At 38.8% G+C, this 26,628-nt stretch overlaps 1 protein-coding gene across 1 annotated transcript in view; it reads right to left on the minus strand.

Moving 5' to 3' along the window:
* The window catches only part of fstl5 (follistatin-like 5), a 200,923-nt gene that overhangs the window by 158,248 nt on the left and 16,047 nt on the right, over positions 1-26,628 (minus strand). Inside the window, exon 2 of the mRNA XM_085469313.1 lies at positions 5,422-5,563. Coding sequence (XP_085325439.1) covers positions 5,422-5,563 — 142 coding nt within the window. The remainder of the gene's footprint in view (positions 1-5,421; positions 5,564-26,628) is intronic.

A 26,628-nucleotide genomic window follows, 5' to 3' on the forward strand; every position in this document is an offset into this window, starting at 1 on the left:
TTTGCAATCCATGCATTCCTAATGACAATGGTCTTCAAGACATACCACAAATGTCAGCCTTCTCTTTGTGAAAGTTGAGGATGAATACATAACTCTGACAGTCCCCAATGTGGCTATGACATTATATGGAAAATCCATCACGTGGTTTCTTCGATGCGCAGGCACATCACCCAGCAATCACTAAAGCTCAAGTTAAACATTGTGATGTGGTAACAGCTTTCTCTGCTCATCATCTTTCTGGATGTTTCAGGAAACACTGCTGACCATCAGATACAAATCAGAGAAAACACCTGTGGCTCTCTGACATTCTTTGTATAACCCTCCCACCAAACAGACACACACATACACACACACTAGAGGAGCTGACATTTGCACAGAATTGCACTACAGGTAGGGAAGATATCAAATAGGGCTTATTTGCATATAGCAGACAATGTTCACACGTCATTCGTTTGAAGAGAGTGATTTCTCCTGAGCCACTGGCAGGCCTGTCTCTTCTGCCCCGAGACTCCGGGGACAGTGAAGCACCCAGCTGTACAACTCGTGCTTCATCTGCTCCTGTCACAGCTAGCTGGCTGACCGCCTACATCTATCTCTCTTTCTCCCCTTTTTGTGTTTCTCACTGTCTCTCAACCATCCTCACTCCACCAGCAACACCTCCCCCTTGTCTTTTCTTTCTCCCGCTTCAGATCTCACAAACCTCACTTCTCCAGACCACCAACTTCCAAATACACTCCATCTGGAAACATATGACAACAAATTGCAACATACCAGTATGACAAGTGACCAGAATACGGTACGCAGTACTATTCCTTATGAGCAAGACTGGTTTATTTGTTTGACCAATAGAGAAGAGTGACAAAACAACAGAGCTGAATCCAATTTTTGCCAGGGCTGATGTAAGGTCATCCAACAACAATGTACACAGGTGAACAAAAACAGACATGTGCATATTCCAGTAGATTATTTTAAATTCCATGAATTGAGAGTCATTCTTTTTCCTTAATATGCTGTAATGTAATGCACAGATCCAGCACCTGTACCTTGCTAGAATTATGCACAGTATCTGTATCTGCAACAGCATGCCCAGACAAATAAATACTTAAATTTCTAACAAATGCTTCACACGGTCAAGAAGTTCAAGAAAACAAATGTGTAATTTTGCCTCTTTGCATCATAACACCGTTGCTGTCTTTTCATGGTTTATCCGTTTATAATTGTCTGTGGGTAGCTGTGTTCAAACTGTTTCTGACAAAGGATGGTGAGGCCAGTAGTTGTATTGCTAAGACTCATCATGTTGACAAGTAACAACTATTAATAAATAAACCAAAAGAACAGGGAAAATAACCATGTAGCAGAAAGACTTTGAAAACCACAGGTCAACACATTGTTATTGTTCTAGTAGACTGGCTCCGTACAGCATCTCTGCCTTTTCGGCCCCTGCGGAGACGATACAAAAGCTGGTTACCTCAGTTTCGGGCTGGCTGCCATTTGAAAGCAGACAGCTCATCAAGATGAGTGACAAGGGTTGGGGCTCAAACTGACCAGCTGAGGAGGAGAGGGAGGAGGAGGAAGACGAAGGGGGAAATAATACTGACAGAAGTCACGTTTAGGCCAAATGTTGCCTGTTGCAGCTTTAACTGACGCTACTGTACAACAAGCTGTTTCTTGTGAATTTTGCTGTTCAATCTTGTTGTTCCTCCCATTCCCCGTCTCTTTATCTCAATCTAATTTGCCCACCACCCCCACTCCCTCTCTCCCTCTCTCTCGCTCTGCTTATCCCCTGTTAATCTAGATTTGCCATGTGGCCAAGCCAGTGCAGGATGGATGGGGCTTTGCACACACAGTTGTCCTTGCTTCCATTTTGTTTGTCCTGACATAACAGCTTGATGTCAAAGCGACAAAAACTCACAGAAATTGCTGTAGTCCCTCATGCTGAGCAAGCCTGGCACTTCTACGTGATTTTCACAAATTGCACACTGAGCCCTCCATCATTCTTACAATTAAACTCTTCATGTAAGACCTTGGCTGAAAGATCTCAAAGTATCAGGAGATTAAGAGTAGCAACAACCACCACTTTAAATGGCGTATGCAATAAAACCCATAATAACTACAGGCAGGGATCCGTGTCCTATACCTGACCCCATGTAAAGGATTTCACAGTGAATTTCTGAAACAATGCCATGGGAATTACACATGGGAGTAGAACACATGACCAGCTGTTTATGACCACGTGGTGACTGAACTCTTTGTGAGGAAAGCTTATAAGGTTGTGTCCGATCACGTTACCCAAGCCAAATGCTGTCCTTCGAAGCACAGGAAAAGACATCGCATTAACCTTCCCAGCTTGAAGCAAAGCACAATTCGCTATTTTCCATCCCTATATTTCACTGCTAGAGCTTTAGTTTTTTTTTTTAAATGAGGCACATTAGAGAATATGAAATTGTTATTTTATCTCATTGACTTTATCATCTACTTTTAAACTGTACTTTTATTTTGAGCCGACTATGTTTTTCAACTTGATATTACTTCTCCACAATAATTCACTTTGAAACAACTGTTAACACAGCTCGCTCAGCTTTATTGACAAGAGCATGACCCGAGTCTCTCTGCAGTCCAGACAAGAGCTGAGAAATTCTCTAAGCAACAAAAAGGCCAATGACATAATTTGAAAAAGGGCTTACTTTTGGCTTTTTTTTCCACCAAAGGGCTGTAAATTTCCACAGTCTCATTTGACAGGCAGATAGATGAGTGCAGTTTACCTCTGTCCTCTCGCAAGACGAATTGTAATGGTATGCAGATGCTGTAATGACATTCCTCTGAGATGTAATCACAGCGCCTGGCACATTAATTTCACTGGAGTGGAAAAGCACATATATCATTTTTGTGGCTTCTCGTCAGATTTCCGCTACATGTGGGTATACATTACCTTAATTATTAAAGTCACTGCAGTTCCAAACCACACTAGCGAAAAGAGACAAAGTCTAAACCAGTTAGTTTCAATAAGAGATAATGTACTGCTGAATACAATAAAGAAAAAAGCACCATGCAGCTTCAAAATGTACTGGTGGTTAGATTAAAAGTACTTAAAGAAAATATGTCTGCCTTATTCACATGGTGCTGCAAAACATTGGAAAGTACACTCTCTTCAGTACAAGAGAGAGTAATGGGAAAGTAGAAATACTGGACTGTGTTGCAGTGGAGAGATTAAAGAGACACTACAAGTGAAAAGGGTCATATTCATTACAACTAGATATCACTGAAACACTTGCATTTTATTACTTACATTAACATTTCTTAATATTTAAAGGAAGTGTTTACCACTGATTTATTATCTGCTTAAGACATGTGTAACTCTTTTTTTTTAACAAATTTCCAACAAGGCAAAGAAATTTGTTGTTTGCATATTGTTTTATCAGAATTAATGGAAGTGCTGAGGTAGAGCTAGATCACTATGTACATAGATTAATTCTTACTGCAGTGCTCTGGGTTGCTCTCCACCATGAGCCCTTTGCTGGCGTCATTCCTTCTTCCCTTTCCTTCCTGTCTCTCTCCTTTATTATCCAATGTTGTCAAAAAAAACAAAAACAGCCCAGTAGCACTGTTGGATTGAACTCCAGCAGATTAAATGCATCTTAACAGAGTGTATTTTTGTTTCCTCCACTCAAACTGAAAAATTATATTTTTAAAATGAAACAGCATCAAGCCATTCCCAAGGTAAGATGAGGTAACTCTGGATTATTCACAGGCCCGGATAGAAGTAAGCTCCACTTTTGGATTTTACATTCGCTGCAAAAAGAGGAATGGATTAGACAATATTTTTATTTTTTTCATTTTATTCCAAATGTAACTAGTGCATAAAATAAGCATCTTATCAAGCCCTCAAAAGTAAATCTTATAGATTTAGGCGCCTGGAAGCCACTCTGCCTACTTGTTGATATTTTTGTTCTTAACAATGAGTCTGGGAATTCAGTTCAAAAATCACCACCTATCCCTGAAATCCTTCCTTCCCAAGTGTAAATACAAGCTAAAGCAAATGACATTACATCTGCTTTCCTGGAAACTAGTTCTTCTTGCGCTGCCTCATCCTCGGATATGTAGGATATGGAAAGATACAAATCATATAACTCGCTAGAGAGGTACGTTTTTTGGGGGGATTTTTTTTAAAGTTGCCAGGTCGTGTTAGATGGAATCCATCCCTGTCCATGCAGAGGTGGATGATGGATCATTTGCTGCGCCTCCCTTTGGTATAAAGCACTGCAGTCTGGCAGAAGTGCTATCTCTGCAGTTTATTGGCACCATATTACAAGATGTTTGGGTATTGAAGTTTAAATCGCTTCACTTTCTTAAAATACTCAATTTTCAGATTAGATGTTGCTAGAAAGAATCACAAGTCCCAAATAGCTGATATGTGTAGTCTACATGTTTAGAAAGCATCGCTGTGAAAAAATGTTCTTCAAAGGTCAAAGTGATTTTGACCATTGTGTCGATTCAACAGTTTTGCATCGCTTCCAGCTCCCCACTCAACTATGATACAGCGCAATGACGTTCCTACCATCTGTTCACTCTGACTCCCGCTCTTTCTAACTACCTCTCACCCTACCCGCCCTTTAGTACCACTGTCTTTGCCATTCATTCCACACAGACGTGATTGTAACAGACCGACATAAACAAACATGAAATGTAGCCGGGAGACGAGAGATTTTCTTAAAGTAAAACAAAAAATACCCACAAAGGAAAACAACTTTTTTCTCCTATTGTTGTCACTGCTAATTCTTATCATGGACTGGACTGAAAGAAGTGTTTACTAGCAAACATAATTGCAAAAAGGGGGCTTAGGGGAAATGAGTACTGAAGGACCACAATCTGACTAATGCCTCTTGACAAAACAATTTGTTTTCCTCAACTCTCCATCTGCCAAAACAGTCAATTTCTTTCCTAGTCTGGTTCTAATTGATCCATGCCTGCTGTGTTTTGTAACTGGATCAGACGAGAAAAAATGAGCATGCTACTTATTTTAGAAACTTTTTAAAAAAATATCTTGTTCCTTAAGATGTAGCAAGAAATTAATAAAAGCGGCGGAATTTGCTTTTGGGGCCTGCCCTCTATTACTAAGTCAATAAGCGTTCAATTACATCTTTTACTTAAAACACTCAGCTAAAATGCCATGCCAGCATCTTCTTTCAAAGCTCGTCTTCATCTTTGCTCATCTGTTCCTCACATTAATCTGATGTTGTTTTTGAAATGACAGTCTTCTGGCTCAGAGGGAGGGATAATGATTCATCAAGTGGGCAGAAAAACAACAACCGCAGGAGAGTCATATGATGTAGGAAGACGGTGCCGGTGTAATGAGCTTCATACTTGGCCAAAGCACACAGACCTGTTACGGACAGCATGAAAAAACAGAAAGGCAATCAATACCTTGTGTCGAAATCTCACGACTGGTCGATAGGGCGGTGACCCAAATCCCTCCTTGCTGGGTCTCCCGTTGGTGCCAAGCGCAGCGAGCCCCAACAGCAAAATCGCAGCAGACCACCATCTGGTCGTCTTCATTGGTCTTTTCCTGTCAAAAACCAAACAAGAATGGTGAATGCGTACTCTCCTCCAACACTCTGCAGGTTCAATACTGGTTGGCCAAGACAATACATCAAGCCCACAATAATTAGTGAAGACAATGAGAACCGCAAAACTGTCGCTGATTTAAACTAAAGCTATCAATACGTGGCCCACACTCGGCAGGGAGATTAGATCTCCTTTCAAATCAATTACGGGGAAATAGACGTCATGAGAAAATCAAGATAAAGAAGACAAAGAGCCAATATATTAAGGCAATTAAAGTGAGGGCTTTGGATTAATTAGGCTGAGTGTCTAAGTCAAGCAACTGTGATGAAGTGGAGAGATTACATCTTAAAACAGATTCCTCACAGCTTTGCACAGATGCAGCCTGGAAATATTTTTTTTTAAAAAGTGAGAATATTCACTTTTCACCTCCAATTCGACTGCATTTTCAATTATTCATTGGACTGTGTAAAAACAAGTTTGACCTTTGCATGACATGAATTAAACAAAATCACACTTGTGGAGGAAAGGAGGGGGGGGAAAGAAAAAACAAGCCCTGTGGAAATGTCTGTGTCAGTGAAACGGATAGGTTCGAGCAAGTAGCAAGGCACAGGACATCCCCAGAGAAGACGATACGTTAACCACTCCTCTTATACCGCCTTACACGCCTTACACGCTAAACAACTGTTATGTTGAAACCTGCAGTGCATTTGTTCCTTCATATTTTTATCCCTCATCTTTATCTGCATTTACACCCTCGGGTTTTTTTATGCACCTCACTGCAAAGATCTCCTCCATCAGAAGCACTTTATAAATAAATCTGACAAGACTTGACTTGTTTTTTTTCACAGTCAAACACTGAGCTGCACTTTCTAAGACATCCAAAACCATTCTCCAGTGAAGGGAGATGAGTGACAGCAGGATGGTGACCCCGCTTCCTTGTTCTTTGGGGCTGACACTAAGTCAGACAACAATGGTGCTGCTGTGGCAGCTCTGTGGGTCCACGCGCTTTTCACTGGAGGTCAGCAGGTTGCACCAGCAGAGCAGTGTGTCACTGTGATGTGCCGGACAGAGAGGAGATACTGAAACTTTATTTTTGTGACTTTACATGTCTTCAAAAGCCTTCCTCTGTTGCCTGATGCCTGCAGGATTTCTGCTTTGAAATTACTTCCTTTTATTTCAAACCTACTTTTTTTTTGTCATGTGGAGGAGATATAAAGAACTTGGTCTTTTGGTGGAAAACACATTTAATTAAAAATATTTTCAACAGCTGTGTTGTATACTGTAATTCTCTGGCAGATTTTTCAGACTTTTTGTTTCATTGGCCTTTAGAAGAAAAAAAGATCAATGTTCTTTATCGAACTCTGAAACAGCCTTGAATCCTCCTACACAAATTACACCCATCGCCAGCGCCCCTACTAACCAATCCAGTTCTTTTCAAGGTTTGATATACACCTGCCCCCCACCCCACTCCCACCCCAAACAGAGACTTGTCTAACTACAAACAAAAAACTTCTAGACAACATATTCGTATAATCCTGTATGTTAAAGCCTTGGTCTTTAGTGTGGCTACCTTGTGAACAAAGCTTAAGCCTCTGTAAATGAAATGTCGTGCCAGGTCTTCTACCTCAGTGTGTGTCAGTGCAGTAGTGAGGGACAGACATTCAAAGTGCCTCGATAATCGAGTAGGAGGTTTTGTTCGGAACAATGAGTCTAGAAATTCAAAAGATCTATGAACCTGAAAAATAATTGTTAAAATGTTGGTAATGATCAACAGCCTTACTAACCCCCTGCGGACATATTATGGTCCTTTTATGCTATAGGGCATTAATAGTCGCACTCACTTTTTTAATGCAATCATATTCATATTCATTCTCTGTGCGTCGTAACTCTCCAGATCCAGGTAGGAACCCTGCCTGCAGCAGCTGCTGCTCCACTTCTCCGCTAACACAGTCTTTATGCCACACTAGGTGGATTACCATATTTGCTAGCACAATCAATCATCTTCTTTCCGGTATCCCAGTGTTAAATGGGTTATTAATGGACCAGCTTTTGCACAGTGCTGTGTCAGAGACAAAAACATATGCACAGTTTTAAGAAGTTTAACTGCACCATACAGCACAGTTCCTCAGAGATATTAAACTCATTATGATCAGTCACAACTGCGGCATAAGCAAGCACCTTTCCAGTCCTCCTTCTAGTGAATAATCAGTAATCTTTCTTGGAGCTCCAGACAGTTTTAAAACTGTGTTGTCCTATAATTCATTAAAATAACCAGATTTTCTTTTAAAGCCGCTATCACTACAATGAGTGCGTTGATTTGACCATTCACACACAAACAATAACAGCAGCTGAGCTATTAAACAAGTGGGGGAGCACATGTGTCCTTTTTTAAATTAATTTCAAAATAATGCAATTATAAGAACAATATATTCAGCTTCCAGTTCAGTTCAGCCTCCAGTGAGTACCAGACGAATGGGGTACACATCCATGCATTCATCCATCCAACCTGCAGTTGGCAATGTCCTTTTAATCCGTTCAGCTTTGGTGAGCTCGACATAGTGGCACACGAAGGGGTTCTCAACCTGCTGTGGGTTCTGCTTAGATTGGCCCTTCAAACTGCAGCAGCTCTCCAGAACAGAATAAGGACTACCACCATCAGTTCCACTCCAAACAGTAGTTGGAGCTTGCTCAAAGGAGGCATCTGAATAATACTGACCGACCTGGCCAACGAGCCAGGTGGTAAGAAAACCTTGAGCTTGAGAGAAAAGGGGGATTGTCCACATACAAATAGATCGCAGACTCTGTAATTCTTTGGGGAAAATGAAAAATAAATTATGCAGCCTTTAATATACCTGGCCTGAGGGGAAAGAGTAACTAAGTATTCAGTATCTTGCCCACGAATGGACAGGAGGACCAGAGAGGAAAATATTATAACTCAAAGACGTTCAGTGTGCTAAAATTAAAAAAGCAGAACTTCCAAAACAGCCATAAGGTTGAACAAACTAACCCCTTAGAGAAATGAAAAAAGGATATTGAATAATGGTTGCAGAGGGATGACTGGAACCTCAATTTAATAAGCGGAAGATGGATGGATGGATGGATGGATGGATGGATGGATGGATGGATGGATGGATGAAGACAATGCCCTCAATGCAGGAAAATGGCTACTCCCTGCCTATATGCCTATAAGCCCTGCTCAACAAATGAGCCTTGAAGAAAGGAAAGTTCAAAGAAATTTTGAAGTATAAATCATTAATATCAGTTTAAAGATAAAATTACTAAAAACCTATTATATTCTTTATAATAAACTGATGAATTTCATTAATTTTCACTGTGCAATTTATATGTGCCTAAATTTTTCAGCTTACTCAACAATACATTAATGTGGGTTGGTCTTGGTTCAAAATGGGCCTCTGGGTGTAACGCTGCACATAAAAATGATTGTCTGGATGTAGCTCGAGGTAAAGCATCTTTATCACCTCACCTCACAGTTTCTGCATTTTCTTCTTAAAAACAAAACAAAAATCTGATTTAAGTTGGAGTAAATTAAATCTAATTTTTTCTAAATGGCAGGCATAATTTTTTTTTTGATGGAGGGCTAAAACATCTTTGGTATGTACCAATATGTTTTATGTGAAAAAAAAAAACCCAATTAAGAATAAATTAAGAATTTTAGCTCATTTTCAAAAATAAAAAAAATAAACAAATCTCAAAATATGGCAATGAAAATTTAGCAAAATCCCCCAAATATCCCAGGCACAGCAGGGCTGATCTACAACTGTAAGTCTTAGTATGTGAGGGAAAACATGCAATCTTGAGTAAATGCTGCACGTCTTATTTATTTCTCTTGAAAGCACAAGAGACAAAAACAGTCTCAATTCTTTTTCCCAGGATGCCCGAGAGGCTGCCATCATAACTTCGGCATGTGGTTTTAAATCCCCTAGAGCACACCTAAGCTTTGGCATTGACTTTGAAATGAAGTCTACCTATCTCCCACTATGTACACAATGAATCATGCCCTGCCAAGCTCACAGACACTTTCCATCTCATTCAGTAGATTTCTGCCATTCATGCACTGGGCAAGTTACCATAAGCGCCCATACAGCTCACCTTACAGATACTTGGCTCTATGTATGCATCACACTGACTGCACCACACTGGGCACTGGCTAGATTTTAATAATGCACATTTTGAAATTTACTGTCAACTGTCATGCATGTGTGGTAACCCATAACTCTGGAAAATAGGAATATATTATTAAAGCGTGCCATACATTTTCCTGACATTATGCATGGTTTCCCCCAAAAGACCTTTACTCAAAAACTCTCCCCATTATTATGAGTAATCTTGGACCAATTCTGACTTATTGCTGATAAGTCTTCAATTTACAGCTTTCTAATTACTGTCAGCTTGTCTCCAGTATAATTAAAGAAAGCCCTTGAGAAATGCAAAACTCTCAATATAGCTGAACATCTACTGTTACCATCCCCAACTTTCTTCTCTCACTGTTTTTAGTCAGACAGCGAAATATAAGCTGTAGTATAGCTCGTGTTACAAAACAAACAAAGAACACAAAGAACAACATAATGCAAAAGTTAAGAGTCTTTCAGTCTTTTGCAAAAGGGCACCAAACCCTGTAGCAGATTGTTTAAAATACTTTTGCACCAAAAGTCACAGCCAACGCTTCCTTCTAACATCTGTTTTGCCCTGCTAATTACAATTTCTTTTTCAATGTTTCTCAGAGCTGCTAAGATTTCTCTAAACCCACATAAAATAAGGTCTGGACCAGAATAACAACATAATGAAATACTGTACACTTGGAGACGTTTTAGGCTCAAATCTCTGAACCAACAACCACGGACAATTTCATCTTTCATCCCTCAATGTAGATCTCCACTTTATCTTTTCAAGCTGTTGTAGCATCTCCCTCTGTATGAGCTGGGATTTGCTGAGCTCTTGTACTGATATATCAGCGAAGTGGCTATAAAGATTGACCCGATATGTCTTTAACCCCATGTGCCTGGTTACAAAATTCAAGAGGTGGATGACAAGTTGAAACTACACCGAAGTGTGGTGCGTGCCAGTTCTGAAGTCACTTTTGGTTCACACAACTGTTCACTAGGGCAACAACAGAGAGAATAGCCAAGGCTTTAACCAGCCTTTACTTTAAAGACATTTTCCAGTCCTATTCTCCTCAAGGCCAAAGTCCTGATTTTATAAAAAATAACTCTGATAAAAACCCCGTTCACTCTGCTTAAAGTCTTGGCTGTTCTATGACGTTACCTTTATTCACATGTAAAAAGACCACTCAGAAAGAAAGTTGCAAATAACATCAGACTAAAGCTCCTTGTTAGCAGACATACTGATGGTAACTTTAACTTTGTATTCAAACTGCCAACTTTCTAGGCAGAGGAGACAGAAGTTAAAATAGACTGTTGCACACAGAGAAAGATAGGATATCATGTAGAGATACACATTTAAAAAATGCTTGTTTTTATCATTAAAGCACACAAGCCTTTTCTGTTAACGCCCACAAATAAAGTCAATGCAAAGGGCCACTTCACCAGATGCTAGAAAGCCCTCCATGTTCAGAAAACAAACTGAACTTGGTTGATAAGGAGGACTCACCAATTTTAATTTTTAAATACTATTGTACAGCTGTTTATTATTCCCCCATAACTTCTGTTTACTACCGACAATAATTCTTTTTTTTTTTTTGGTTAATGCTTTGTTTAGGGGTGGGTGTGACAAGGTAATAGCATCATAAACAGTTTAAGTGAAATCGCGGGGTGTGGGTTGCATTTTATTTGAATAATAGTCACAGATGCAATTCAAAGTAATAAGCAATAAAGTAACAAAAAAACAAAGATTACATAAATGTCGGTAATAAATACACATTTGTTTTGATGAAAAATCCTATTCTGCTCTCTTCTCCTCCGGCTTAGTTTCCAAGCCTTCAGATTTATCTGTTCGCTCCTTGTTGGAAACCTGACATTCACAGGGAACCACAGTCTTAAAGCAGCAGCTGGATTCAGTGAATAGCACACAAACCTGAACTCCAGGATGTTTAATAACTTTTGGTTTCTGTTAAGAATGTGCACATGCTGTGAGCATTTTTGACATGACATGCTTTAAGGCTGTGGATTTTCAATTCATTGGTTTTCCTTTGCCATTTGAAACTTACAGCATGCAAGGTTCTGAACCTTTCAACTCCCCTCAGTTACCCGTGAGCTCTCCAAGTGGGAAACAGTAACCCCCTGTTGCACTGCACAGCTCCCAATTGTGAGTGGAGCAAACATCTATGAATAAGGAACAGGGCGATGCTGAAAGAAACATGCATGCTAAGTCAATGGACCGTGGCCAAACAACCACTGAAACACTCCATGAGACTGCTTCAAGGTCAATGTGATGGCTGCTTTTCTCACATTGCATATAAAGACAGGGGGGCAACTCTTCCTGACATTTCAACACTAAATATAAAGATATTTTTAACAGAAGGAGACTTGATAATTCAACATTTTTTCATGGGCGCTAATCAATCAGGAAGACGTTAAAGAAAGAAAATGTTTAAGAAGTTGTTAAGCTTCATGGCGACAACATCTTTGAAGTGCTAGATATCCAATTTACAAAATACAGCTTAAATCGCACTCTTGGTTTATTTTTACCATTTTGCTGCCACAGAACAAAATGATGACAGACACAAGTGGAAGAAACAACAGAAAAGGGTGTGAGCATGCCTGGCAGATAAAAAAAAAATCTAAATCTGTTGCTGTTATATCAATATTTAAATACCATTTTTTGCAAAACGTGTTTGAAACCTGCCAAGTTTTAAAATTATGATTGAAGTTTTTCATCTTTCTTTCTGTGGCAGATACATTTTGACAGCTATGTCTTTTCTTCTATCCAAGAAGGAAAAAAAAACACTTTTTTGGACTCTTATTTTTCTACTTCGCTGGGCATGCGTGGGGTTTTTTTTGGGGGGTTTTTTTGCTTTATATCAAAGTCATTAAATCATGAAAATTTTAACCACAGGATTCAATAAAATCCTAGCTAAAGCTCAAATGCTTAAAAAAGTCAAAAGTGCTTTTGAATTTTCATGATCACATTTTGATTTATTTAAATGACTTGAATGCAACGTGTCACATCCACTGAAAACAGGAAAAAACACTCCACCACAAAATCCACACTAATATGTTAAAACACAGACTACGAGTGTGCCAGCAGACAGAAAGACACTAATGGGCCACATCATAAAATCAATCTAATCTGAAACAGTTGCCACCTGAATCAACTCAGAATCAACTTTTTGTTTTTGTATAGTAATGAGTATATTTGATGTAGCCATGCAACATTTCTTTAATACTATGAATATTTACCATGCCTTTGAAGTACAAAGCATTGAGTTGATATTTGCCAGTTTTTAATTCAGGTAATTTTGAGGCCTTGTAACTTCAAGTAAACAGGGATAGTTACATGAAAACCACATCGGTTAAAAACTGCAACCAAATGAATTTTAAACTCCAAGTGTCATAATTTCAAGCCGAAACAACATTTTTGTTCAGCATAACTTTTACTGTAACTGCCTTCAACATTAATGCCATAGGAGAGAAAAAACATGGGTACCCTGGATGTTTTATCTCTTTTCTCATCATTCACTTGAGAAAATTTCAGAAAGTGAATTTTGGGTGAACTATTCAAGGTTCATATCAATTTATTTTTCAACTCTGAAAATTCCAGAGTATCGCCTGTACTGAATATCTAAAGGTTCAAAGATGCTAGAAAAAGAAAGCACCTGCTCCACATGTATCCAATAGCAAGCAGAAGTCTTGAGCCACCCCTCATTTCTTTATAATTTGCTAGGAAAATGGAAAACAGGTGTAGCTATTTATTGAAACATGTGCAAACAGTCAGGCAAATAGAGTATAAAGCAAAAAACATGGTTTCTTGTAACTAACTGGAAAGCCAATATTTGGTATGACTACCTTTATTCTCCAACACAGCCTGAACTTTCTTAGGCAAACTTGACTGACAGTGTTCCCCTGTGAGTTTTTCTATCCAGGTACGCTTTTGCTGTATGGCAGTGTGTTTAGTAACATTGTCTTGCTGAAAAATTAAAATCCTGCCAATCAGATGCTTTCCAGAACGTACTGGATAGTGGGTCATTGAGGCCATTTCTGATGAGGCTTTGGTGAACAGTAAATTGATCAACTTAAGTGCCAGACACATCTCTCAGCTCCTGTTTCAGGTCTTTGATGTTTTCCTATTTCTTAAGGACATGACGTTCAGATACTGTTTATCTGCTGTACACAGAACGACTGGAAAGCCTAAAATAACTTTCATCCTCCAGTTATTCCAAATTTTCTAAGCACAGACTCCACATCATGCAAAGATATGTCTGTTTTTTGGCTAGCGGTAATATCTCTGAAATTACAAGAAAGGCACGCTCCTTGGAAGTAAAATATGCGAAATTGAGGTGTGGTTCAAAAATCAAGACTGTACTATATGCTCGCACAGAACTATCTTAAACATTAAGTAATTATTTATTTTTTTCGTTAAATTACAATCAACAGTAACATCTTTTAAGAAACACCAAATGCATTTAAGTTTAATACGTTTGAGTTGGTTACGTGTTAAGGCATTGCACATTTTCCACATATGTGGACCTCTACAGGCAGACCACAAGCTGTGTTTGCTGCACCGCTCTCACCATTAAGCATTTCAATAGAGGCAAGCTCGCCAAATCTACAAACACCTTGTACATGGGAAATGTAATGTTAAAGTTAATGCTTTGCCAAGTAATGCGAAGTATATAAGCTCAGTTCAACTTAAGTGTCCTCGGGCTGTTTTTATCAATGATAAGAACTCCGAGAGAATTAGTCTTGCACTCACAGACAGTAAGGACAAGTAGGTGAACTTCTGGGGACATGTGAAGACAGTTCACCGTCACGTTGACGCTTGCTAACAACCGCAGCGCAGTTACACCGACGTGGTTTTAATGTTATTGTGCTGTCACAGCTCAATGCTGCCTCTGCTGGTGGGAAGCAGATTAACAGCGGGCGTGGTGGGCATCGCTTCTTCTCAGAGCCCCATACTGACTGAGCCGAAGGGGCAAACATTCCACATTTATATTCAAATATGACACACATAGAGCTGAATTAATTTAAACTGTTTTAATTAGAAATGACAAGGCAGGTACTGTATGTGGCCCCATATATATGTAGACTATACTACTAGAATATGCCTGAAGAAAAATTAGGGAAATATAAATATTCACAGACACCAATTACAAATAAATGTATGGTCTTATTCATGAATATGGATTAACTCTAATTATTTTTTGTTCAATTTTTACCTGTGTATTTATCTGAAATTTTATTACCACTGCAGTACAGACCTGCCTTACTGAATTAAGACTGACTAAGAGACGGATTAGGATTAAAATAATATTTAGTATTTGTAAATAAGTTGTAAAAACCATCATTATACATGACTACTGAGACGGTCACCTCTCTGCATGATTTCAGTCATCTGATGTTAAAATATTCAGAACAAAGGACAGATGTTTAGCCATCAGCCAAATGCTGTAACATGCTGTAGTTAATAATGAAACAAGTTTTTTTCCCCCATATTTAAGCAGATCTCAAACATTTGCCTTAAAGATTTCCTGAAATAATGTTTCCCTTTCATTGATTTCAGTGAGGTGGTTTTCCTTTTGGAATATCAGGGGTCACACCAAACACTTTTAGAGTTTATAATGTGTCCACAGGTTTATAGTTTATGTTATGCTAATTTATTTTGTCTTTTTTTGTTTTGTTTTGAGGCTGTTTTCAATTGTACAGAATTCAAATGTGCTGTACTGGCTAGAAAAGAAGAGATTGATGAGAAATGCTTCCTTCCTTGTTAAGTACTGCTACAGTATGTAGTGAAACGTGAAATATGGATGACTGAAATTCACAGCACTCGATTCTTTTCTTGTTATATGTGAAGGCTGCATTGGCTGGCGGGCCACACTTTCAGAGGACTGGCTCTAAGTGAACAAGCTGACCAAATGGCAGCAAAATGCCCCCTACAGCAAAGCACAGTTACCGGATCCCCTTTCTATAGACTTCTAAAACTCTGTTATTTTAAATTGACAGGATAGCCCAAAGTTATATCCCAAGGTCAACAAACATCTTTTTAACTGGGGCAGCATATTGAGTGGAAAACTGGACATTTCTCAACCCCCATTCTTTTTTTTATAGTTAATTTGTAGCGTCTCCTTTCTTCTCCACACAGATAACATGTTATATAACAAGAATAATTCACAGTAAAAACACCTCAAGAGGAGAAGTTTGGCTTATTTAGTAATTTCAGGTCAAATTAAGGTCTCATGTCATTGAGTTTCATTACAAACTGTACATTTTATTCAATATCTTTAACTTTTCTCTGTGTAAAAATGCAAAGCAGATCTTTTTTTTTTAAATTTTATGTGTGTATTGTCTGCAGGGTCCTGCTCATATATTACACTCCCTAAATGATCCTGTAAATGTGAAAAACAAATGCAAACAAATGTTCTCAATATGCTTGCATTGGAATAAGCACATACATCACCACTGCTTATATTGGCTTATTTTAATTTGGCTAAGAATTATTGTTGATGTAATAGAATTTTCTCATTGGGGTTTCATATTTTGGCTTTCAGGATATAAAATGCTGCATATTATAGACAAAAACACCAAAAAACGTTTTAGACTAGATGAGTAGACTTGCCAAAACATATTGATATTTTAAGCTCCTGAGATGCATGTTCACAGGAAAATCATTATCTTCAGCAGGGCAATTTCTAGTCAAAATAAAACCCACCTATACAGAGGAGAAATTGGATGGCAGCAGAGGTACTTGCGCCTGATTCAGCTTGCAGCTGATTGCATACTGTATACTGGGACTTGGATGCTCCCACTTTGCTTGGCAAACCAATGATTTCCTCCAGAGACTTGTTTGAAATTATTCAGATTGTCAGTGAGGTCACTGGAGTGTAACTTTAGTCAGCAGATAAACGGATTTTCTATCCCCCACACTACTAGACCACCAGCTCCCCTCTTCCACCATATGCTTCAGCTGACACATCCTTGACCCCTGTGAGCAGATCTCTTTAAGCACGCTCAGCAGTATTGCTATGTACAGTTCAGTTTAAGTGGAGCACTACAGTTTGTCTCTGAGATATCTGGAGAACGCTGGAGCATCTGTTGTGTGTTTGCTGCCCAAGCACATTGCCGAAGCATGTCTTATGTGGCAGAATTATCGTGCCACTTCTCATATACTCTATGCTCATACTCATACATTCCCAACACCACTGTCTACTGATAAAGGACTCCTTCAAGTTCAAAGCACGTCCAAAACCACAGGCAACACTCTTTGCCCAAGGGTAGTGCTTCTGTTTATTCCTTGTTCTTCCCTTACAAATACTGAAAATGCTCTGCCAATCTCTTAGATAGAGGACTTCCTACAACAAAGGAACAGAGGACTCATTCTGAATGTCATACATGCCTAAATGGGTATCTCATATGGTATTCATGCTATGCCCCTGCATGGTGTCTGTATGAATCTTTTTTTTTTTTTTAATTTCTTACATCTTTTGACTGCTTTGTTATTGTTTTGGTGCATCAAGAAAATGTTAGCCGCCTCTGTAGTCCATGCATTTATCATGTGCATGAAAATGAAACAGTTGGGGTTTGAAAGGGACATGCTGAAAATGTTTTGCATAGGGCAAAAACAAGCTTTTCACTTAGGTTTTCTAATGGTTATACGGGGGTACGAATTCTAACAACTCAAACAGACTATATTTCCTTCTGCAGGACTTGCAGTCAGTGAGTCAGTTAATAAATGGCAAAGTGGGTTCATAAAAAGGGGCAGCACTTGCCTAGAGGTTAGAGGAGCTGGCTGGTGAATATAAGTTTATATCCTGAGATGAACTTAAAGAAATGGGATTTTGAAGAAACAGGACAAAAATCTCCCCTCCAGAAAATATTGTTGAGATCCACCCCGGGCAATGTACTCAGTCCCAGCCAGGTATCTACTGTGAAACTACAAACTGGTCAGCAGAATCAACAAGAGAGTAATTTCCCTCTGTAAAAAGATGAAAATATTACATTTGACCTTTATTTTATTGGGAAAGGTTGAGATTTGTGCCTTCATATTAAGGTTTTTATTTCACAAGTCTCATATTTCCCAGCATAGGCTTGCATGCTATAACCTGAGCATGTATAGTATACTGGCTCCAAATCATAAATTAAAACTAAGATATGTGTCAATGGCAAAGCGTCGGGATTTGATTTTATATGAATCTTTCAAAAATGATAACATTGCCGAAAGCTTTAAACAATCCTCAGGTCACTTCCAGCAGTGATCCCAGGACTCTGTTCACTTCCAGCCAGTGCAAATCAAAGCCTTTAATTACCACACTGATAAGAGGCTTGCGCTGGAGTTTCATTTATGGAGCGGATAAATGTGGGATTGTTTATAATTAATTTCCAGAACAGTTGCCAACCTTTTCAGTGTATTTCCTGAAATTTCCACCGAGTCCACACTAGACAAATTTCCACTTTCTTTGCAAAACATAAGTGTTATCAGCCCCCTATGAATTAGAAGTCCACAGTCATGCGCTAACTTCTATTTATTATCATTTCATGCACAGGATTCAGTCTTCAAGGGTGCTTTCATTATGCATACCAAGACAGCAAGACAGTGCCTAGTGTTTGTTTGTTTTGTTCATTTGTTGTCAAATATTGCTAATTAAACGTTGACAGAATAAAGCCAATTCATGCATGGTCATCACCGTGAACATCACCATGCACATCGAGTTTGATTCATTTTCACTCAATTTTGACATCAACAGATGTTAAGATTTCCTCAACGCTAGTTTTAGGATTTTGATTTAGAAGCAGAGCTTCTTTTATTATTATTTTATTTTCATTATTATCATTAATATTTACTATTCGTTTTTAGAAAAGTGCTATGGAAAACTAAAGAAGGCAACTGAGCCTACAGGTGTAGATTTCACTGGGTACACAGGAGGAATATCTTCCTCAATGGCTACAGCACATATAACAAAAATATGGCAAAAGCAGCAACATTAGGAAATAAAAAACATAATGACATTTATCAGTGAGGCAAAAGTTAAAGGAGGAAGCTGAGAGCGCTGTGTGAGTTTGTAGTGTAGTTTGCCAAAATTGCTTGTTCTTGTTGTTGCAAATCAGCCTTAATAACATAGCTGACATGTACGTGATTCCTCAATAATCATCCCAAAACACAGACATGTGTGACATAATTGGAGTTTCGAACATCAGTGTAAATGTTGCTGGACTACAGGTGGCACATGCACATTAAAGCAAGTAGAAGCCTGATATCAAACAGAACACTCTGATGTTTGAAATCAGACAAACACAAAGGAGGACAGAAGAACAAATTATGTCTGTACGTGTGTTGACATAGAGAGGATAATAATATCAGAAAAAACAAGCATAATTGAGCATAATTGTTTGAGAGCAATACAGAATGCCAGAGAACCTTATTGTAACGTATTCTGGTATATTTTGAATTGTTAGTAAGCTTTTCGTTGTTTTTTCCTTTGAAGACATTTTCACTACTAACTAAGGTTGAAAGGGTAGAAAAAATCCACTAGTGTGGGAAATTATGTGTCTGAAGGTCAAAATGTCCTTGGGGAGGACCCCACCCCAGAACACAGCATAATGCAGCATGAAAACCCATGCTCTTTATTGGATCTATATTAAGCTGGAATCGTTTTTCCAAACTACTTTTTCCAGCATTAAAGACCTAAAATTCCACTTTTTTTGGTTATTTTACATCTTTAGTCCTTGTAGTTGCTCACAGTCTTTTATCGCTGCGCAGTTAAACATAACTGCAGTGCTGATCTGCTTGCACAGTCTTTTGGCAGGAACCTGGAGAGCTACATAATCACAGTTGTAGAAATTTGGCACTGCAATGCCGGAGATCACTTGTCTTTTAAAATTTCTGGCCCATGCTGTTGCCTTTTTTTTATCTTTGACTTTCTCTTGATGAAGTTTTAGTTTTTGTACTTTTGTGCTCTTTTATCTATAAAGTCATGGTGAGATTTGCTGTTCATGATAACTGCTCTGCTTCTCTTTTTACTGCAAGCTGTTATAGCACCTGGAAACATAAGAGATAAGATAAGATAAGATAGAACTTTATTAATCCCTCGGGTGGGTTCCTCTGGGAAATTCGACTTCCAAAAAAAGCACAGCAACGACCGAAGTTACAGTTACAGAACTGTTATATATATATATATATATATACACACATATATATATATATATATATATATAAAAAAAAAAACACCCAGCACGCCCCTGCGGGCGGTTTATCCTTCAAGCTCGGGTCCTCTACCAGAGGCCTGGGAGCTTGAGGGTCCTGCGCAGTATCTTAGCTGTTCCCAGGACTGCGCTCTTCTGGACAGAGATCTCCGATGTTATTCCCGGGATCTGCTGGAGCCACTCGCCTAGCTTGGGAGTCACCGCACCTAGTGCTCCGATTACCACGGGGACCACCGTTACCTTCACCCTCCACATCCTCTCGAGCTCTTCTCTGAGCCCTTGGTATTTCTCCAGCTTCTCGTGTTCCTTCTTCCTGATATTGCTGTCATTCGGAACCGCTACATCGATCACTACGGCCGTCTTCTTCTGTTTGTCTACCACCACTATGTCCGGTTGGTTAGCCACCACCATTTTGTCCGTCTGTATCTGGAAGTCCCACAGGATCTTAGCTCGGTCATTCTCCACCACCCTTGGGGGCATCTCCCATTTTGACCTCGGGACTTCTAGGTTATACTCAGCACAGATGTTCCTGTACACTATGCCGGCCACTTGGTTATGGCGTTCCATGTATGCCTTGCCTGCTAGCATCTTGCACCCTGCTGTTATGTGCTGGATTGTCTCTGGGGCATCTTTACACAGCCTGCACCTGGGGTCTTGCCTGGTGTGATAGACCCCAGCCTCTATGGATCTTGTACTCAGAGCTTGTTCTTGTGCTGCCATGATTAGTGCCTCTGTGCTGTCTTTCAGTCCAGCTTTGTCCAGCCACTGGTAGGATTTCTGGATATCAGCCACCTCCTCTATCTGCCGGTGGTACATACCGTGCAGGGGCCTGTCCTTCCATGATGGTTCCTCGTCTCCCTCCTCTTTCTTGGGTTTCTGCTGCCTGAGGTATTCACTGAGCACTCGGTCAGTTGGGGCCATCTTCCCAATGTATTCTTGGATGTTCCTTGTCTCATCCTGGACTATATATATATATATATATATATATATATATATATATACATATATACATATATATATATATATACACACACACACACACACACACATATATAAATACAGAGACAAATATAAATAAAATATACAAAGGGGTTAAATAGAATAAATAGGAATAAAAAATAAAAATACAAGTGAATTGCACATTTCAAGTATTGAGTCTATTGCACTGTTGACTATTTACAAAAAGTATTGCACAAGGTATTGTACAGTGAGGTGCAGAGGCACTACAGCTTAGTTGTTCCCCCCTCCTTTGTCCTCCTGTTTCCCCTCCCTCTCCCCTCCAGAGAGGAGTTAAACAGTCTGATGGCGTGTGGGACAAAGGAGTTTTTAAGTCTGTTAGTTCTTGTCTTGGGGAGAAGCAACCTGTCACTGAACAGACTCTTCTGATTGTTTATGGCCGTGTGCAGAGGATGCCCAGCATTGTCCATAATGTCCATCAGTTTCTTTAATGTCCTTTTCTCTGCCACTGTCACCAGAGTGTCCAGCTTCATGCCGACCACAGAGCTAGCCCTCCTGATCAGTTTCTCCAGCCTGGATGAGTCCCTCTTAAAGCATACTTCCTGTGAGCATTTTTTATACTTGAAGAAAAGTACTAAAACAAACAGATGTTTATAAAATCAAATATGAATATGAATGGAATATCTTTTCGAATCAGCCTTCTGTGATATTAATAAGCAGCACTGTGTTAAGGAGGATCCTGTCCAAGAGTAAGGAAAGTTTCTTGAAGTTGGTCCTTCCTGCAGAAATGTTGATGCCTCTAAGGTAATACTTAGAAGGTAGAACTGGCCACATGCAAGTCTAGGGTTACAAGCTGTGTATCATACTCAGTGCTCAAAAACCACTGAGCACAGGTGAGGCAAATTATTATTCCATTGTGCTGTCTCATGCTCTAAGGGGACTATTTACAAGTGTGTATATATATAAAAAAAATAATATAAAATATCTGAATAATAATATCTGGAAAAGATTCCTTAAATATATATATTATTGATTTGACAACCCATCCATGCTGTCTTGTCTCAGAAGGATGTGGCAACAAGAACCCTCTTGTCATTTATCCAGAATTAGGTGGTTAGATGCCACCTCCTGACAAAACCATCATTGTGTAATCACTGGCCATTCATCTCAAATGACATGGTGACAGATGTGTTGGTGAGAGGATATGCAGCGTCTTTTTGCTATGAGAGCACTTCCTCTGCAGATTCCCAGCTGTGCTGGCAGCTGTATCTGCTGACAGCTAACATGGATTCTGGTTTGTGTGCGGCCTCTAATTTCCCTGTGATCTCCATATTTGGAAGATAATTTTGTATTCAATATATTTAACTCATGTTTCTACACAGAGCCGGTCATGCGTGACCTTTCGTTATGCTGATGTCACTAACACTTTTTTGACTGACTGAGACTTAAAGAGTGAAAAATATGTGTCGGTGGCACCTGAGGAGTTGTAATAAGGTCCTCTGGGCTTTCTTTGTGTTTAAATTCAGGAAGAAAGAGCATTTTATGACAGATTAACTAACCCAAGCTCACCTTTAAGCCACCTCTTTGACAGCAGCCTACTGTTTAAACGGGTAAAATGCCATTGGACTTCATTAACTGTATGGTGGTTTTTGCTATTCACAGCATGATAATGAGAAGAAATACTAGCCACAATGTGAGAAAATAGTTGAAAAGGGCTCTTTTTAAAAAAAAGAAAAGAAAAAAAAGAAAAGCATGCCTCTGCTTTATTTCTTTCATTTTATCTAAGGAGCAATTTTCAGAAAGGGGGGATTTCTTTGTGGAGCTTAAATTGAGTCCTAGTTGAGCCAAATCTAAAAAAGGCTGAGGCCCAAACCTGGCACAGCCTTAATAATCATCCCTCAGATATTCTGGATCACGTCCAAATAGGAGGCAATTTAGCTGCCGTAATCACCATGATATATTAAATATGACCAGTTATGCTAATGGACTAATTCATTAAGCTAATTAATGCACTAATTTGTGTACATTTCATGTTAGTGTTATTGTCATTTTATAATTTGTAGGTGTTAATATCAGCTCTGTAGGCAGTGAAGAATTGAACAAATTTGACAAAAATGCAGTTTTCTATATTAATATGCAAATGTATGCAGTTATGCACTCAAAAATTAATCACATCACTCACTGATCTGCAGTTTGAATATAAGGTATGACAAACAGAAACCATGTGCATGATTACGCACCATGTGTTGGCAGGAGGTCAAAATACCCTGACAGTGAAGAAATGCAGGATGGAGTAGAGGATGGGTCAGCTTACTCAACAATTAATTAACATCACCTAGAGGATCTTTACAAAAAGCTTTCATCTTCACACATTTGGCTCGGTTGTGTGCATCAGCCTGTTATAACCTTTTTTTGCAAGAAAGGAAAATCTTTTATAAAAGGACATCCAAGCCCATTTCAAACAACTGTAACATTTAAATATGAAGCAGAAGACAGATATTTATTTGTTAAATCTCCATATACAATATACGCTACAAATCTTTTTCTTGATTTTGGAGTTAAGTGTCATGGATAGAATATCATTAGCACAGCCTTCTCTCTTGATTTGCAAAACACTCAGCTCTTACCCACAACTAAAGTAAAAGAAGTCTTCCATTTTGACTGTCCATGCTTAAGACATCCAGTGGCCTCTACTACATTGTTACGCAGCCTCCCACCTGGAAGGGGTCTAATACGACCACTACCAAACAGCATGGTGCTAACAACCAACAAGATGTGCTTAAAACAATATGTTGAATGCCCTTTAAATGTAGTTAGCATTGTCACCTCACAGCAAGATGGTCCTGGGTTCGAATGTTGCTGTAGAGAGGTGGAGTGGTCTTCCAGTGCATGCATGGGTGTTCTTTTGGTAGCCTACTTTGGCTTCCCTCCACAGTCCAAGGACATGGATATTAGGCTAATTAGTGATTCTTAACTGACATGAATATAAATGTGAATTGCTGCTTATCTTTCTGTGCACCCTCACAGGACTGGCAACCTGTCCAGGGTGTATCCTGCATGGATAACTTGTTAAGTAAATGGATGGATAATAGGGAAAACAAATCAATAATATAAGGCAAGTTGTAGCATGTAAGCCACTGAATGTGGTGTAGCATTATTGTTTTTAATAGATAGGAACCACAACATAACCTGTACACTGTAGAAAATTAATCATACATCATCAACACTGTGTGCAGTGGTTGCAAAGGTGATTACACCTTTAGGCATTTGCTGTGGTACTATCCTTGAGTTAAGCACCTTTAAATGGATATTACTGAAAAACTGTCATGTTTTCTCAATAGAGATATCAAACCTTGACCAGAGACATATAGTAGATATGAAAATGTCACTGATCCAAACATGGATTTATCACTGATATTTTTCTTTTATCAACTAAAAGGATAATTTTAATGAACTGCAAATAACATAAACACATTCTTTCAGTATGAATAACTGGCAAAATGACTTCATGGACTTGTTATCAAAGGAACAGGCAATTGCAATTCTGCAGGATGAAGAGGAGTAGGAAGAGTTTATTGGACCGTGGAACTTTATTAAATCTTGTTTGGGGTTTTTTTTTTTTGTTTGTTTTGTAGATATCATATCAGTGTTGGTCAAGTTACTTGAAAAAAGTAATCAGTAACTAATTACTGATTATTTCCCCAAAAAAGTAATCCCGTTATTTTACTGATTATTTATTTTCAAAAGTAATTAATTACTTAGTTACTTAGTTACTTTTTAAAAACACGATTTACAACCTGAAGAGGTGATAAAGCGATAGATCTTTCAGCCCAATTCTACTTTTTCTACATAATCCATCATATAAAATGTAATCAAATGGAAAAGTATCTTTTTTTAAACTTGTTTTATCAGTTTTAATCTTTTAACTTTATGCATCAAGCAAAAATTTAATGATATGCAACATTCTCTGACTTGAATAAATTACTTTAACATTTAAACCTATTTTCTGCACATTCCAGCACATAAAATAAAATATTTTTTGTGTTTACACTCACTCTTTCAAATAGATGCAAGTAAAACACAGCAGAAAATAAATAAAGTCAAAGACTCAGCGGTCCTGTTGCTCTATTTTCACCTGTAAAGCAGGACTACGGTAGGCGGAGGTTTACCCTGGTGCAGGTGTGCCGCGGTCAGTTGAAGAATCCACGAGTTTCTCTGTGAATTTCTCATTACGTCGTTGCGCACTCGGTGCTTGCTTGGAAGTTTAGGGGTTTTTTCGCTGTAAAAAGAAGTTTTCTTCCCACGCACGATGGACACTAATGTTTTTGTCACTTTTTATGGAATCAAACTCAAAGTAAGGTCAGTACTTCCACGCTTTAAACGCTCCACGCTCATACTCTCTCCCACAATCGATATGTGATCCATTGTTGATCTGCACACAGCTGTTGTCACTAATGGCGCACTCGCTTACGTCACTGTCGTGAGACATTCTCGCAAAAAATCACGGTTTTAGTAACGCAGTAACACAGCTTTCCTACGGGAAAGTAACGGTAATCTAATTACCGTTTTTGCAATAGTAATCCCTTACTTTACTCGTTACTTGAAAAAAGTAATCAGATTACAGTAACGCGCCCATCTCTGTATCATATTGTTGAGTCTGTTTTATATTCCACTCTCATTCCTCGTTTTTTTTTCTGTTATTGTAAAGGCTGTCTATTTTTTTACTAATACAAATCTTCCAGTTAAATATGTTCAACCACAAAAAAGGAAAGAAAAACAGAAAAAGACAAAACAAGATAAAGCAAAAAACACTACAGAGTATGACTGACTGAGTGACATATTCTTACCTCATTACCCACCACTAAGGTGAACTTAACTCCCATTTTGTGCTCGCTGGGCTGATGGTGAGTAGTAGATAAAAACTGTGCTTACTCAGGGCAGCTCTCAGGTGTGACTGTGTGTTATGAAGCATGCTGCTGATTTCATGCTCAGCTCAACCTAGCTTCAAGAAGTCTACTACCAGCCTCTGACTATATATACTTGATAGAATAATTATCGAACTGGCAAACAATGTTTACGTTTTGAGCACTTAACTGCTAATAATTCCAGATAGCATGACTTGTGAATGGAACGCGGGGTTGAAAAAGCACTCAGCCACCACTACGGCAGTCATGATGGTGCCAAATAGAAATTAAACTCCCAACCTACAATTAAAACTGACAGTTGAAATCTCCCGAACAGCTAGCTGAGTGCAGCTGAGATTGTTTTGTCAAGTTCTGCTTTCAAGGTCAACAAGTGATTTTGAATCTAAACTCTTGAGTCAATGTGGAAAAGAATTCCCTACAGAATAAAAAAAAAAAAATTAAACATAACATCAGTCATGACACCTGATGAAGATTTGGTCACATGATCAAAAGCTCTGTGCTCTTGTAGCTTTTGCTAATCAGCAGTCCCCCCCCCAAATTAACTGACTAACAATCCAGAAAAAATATGCTACTCTTAGTTGCTACAGAGAATTTTAGCAATTTAATCTAAAAACAACTTTTCTGTTATATGATTTGGTAATTTCCAGCAGCAGCTGCACTCACTGCTTAGGGCCAAACAAGAGGCTGACAAATTTAGGCGGTGAACATGGTTTCTCTTTTCACACGGTAATATCGAGTGAATCAGATCATGACATCAAAAGTTGCCCTTTTTTCACATGTACAGTAGCACGCAGCAGGGGAGAATGCTCTTCACATGTTTTCTCTACTGAAAATACTTTGGTTTAGGTGATGGC

The sequence above is a fragment of the Copadichromis virginalis genome, linkage group LG2 (assembly GCF_057382275.1).
Source record: "Copadichromis virginalis isolate Kocher_CV1m ecotype Utaka linkage group LG2, C_Virginalis_male_GT1.1, whole genome shotgun sequence".
Classification (NCBI taxonomy): domain Eukaryota; kingdom Metazoa; phylum Chordata; class Actinopteri; order Cichliformes; family Cichlidae; genus Copadichromis; species Copadichromis virginalis.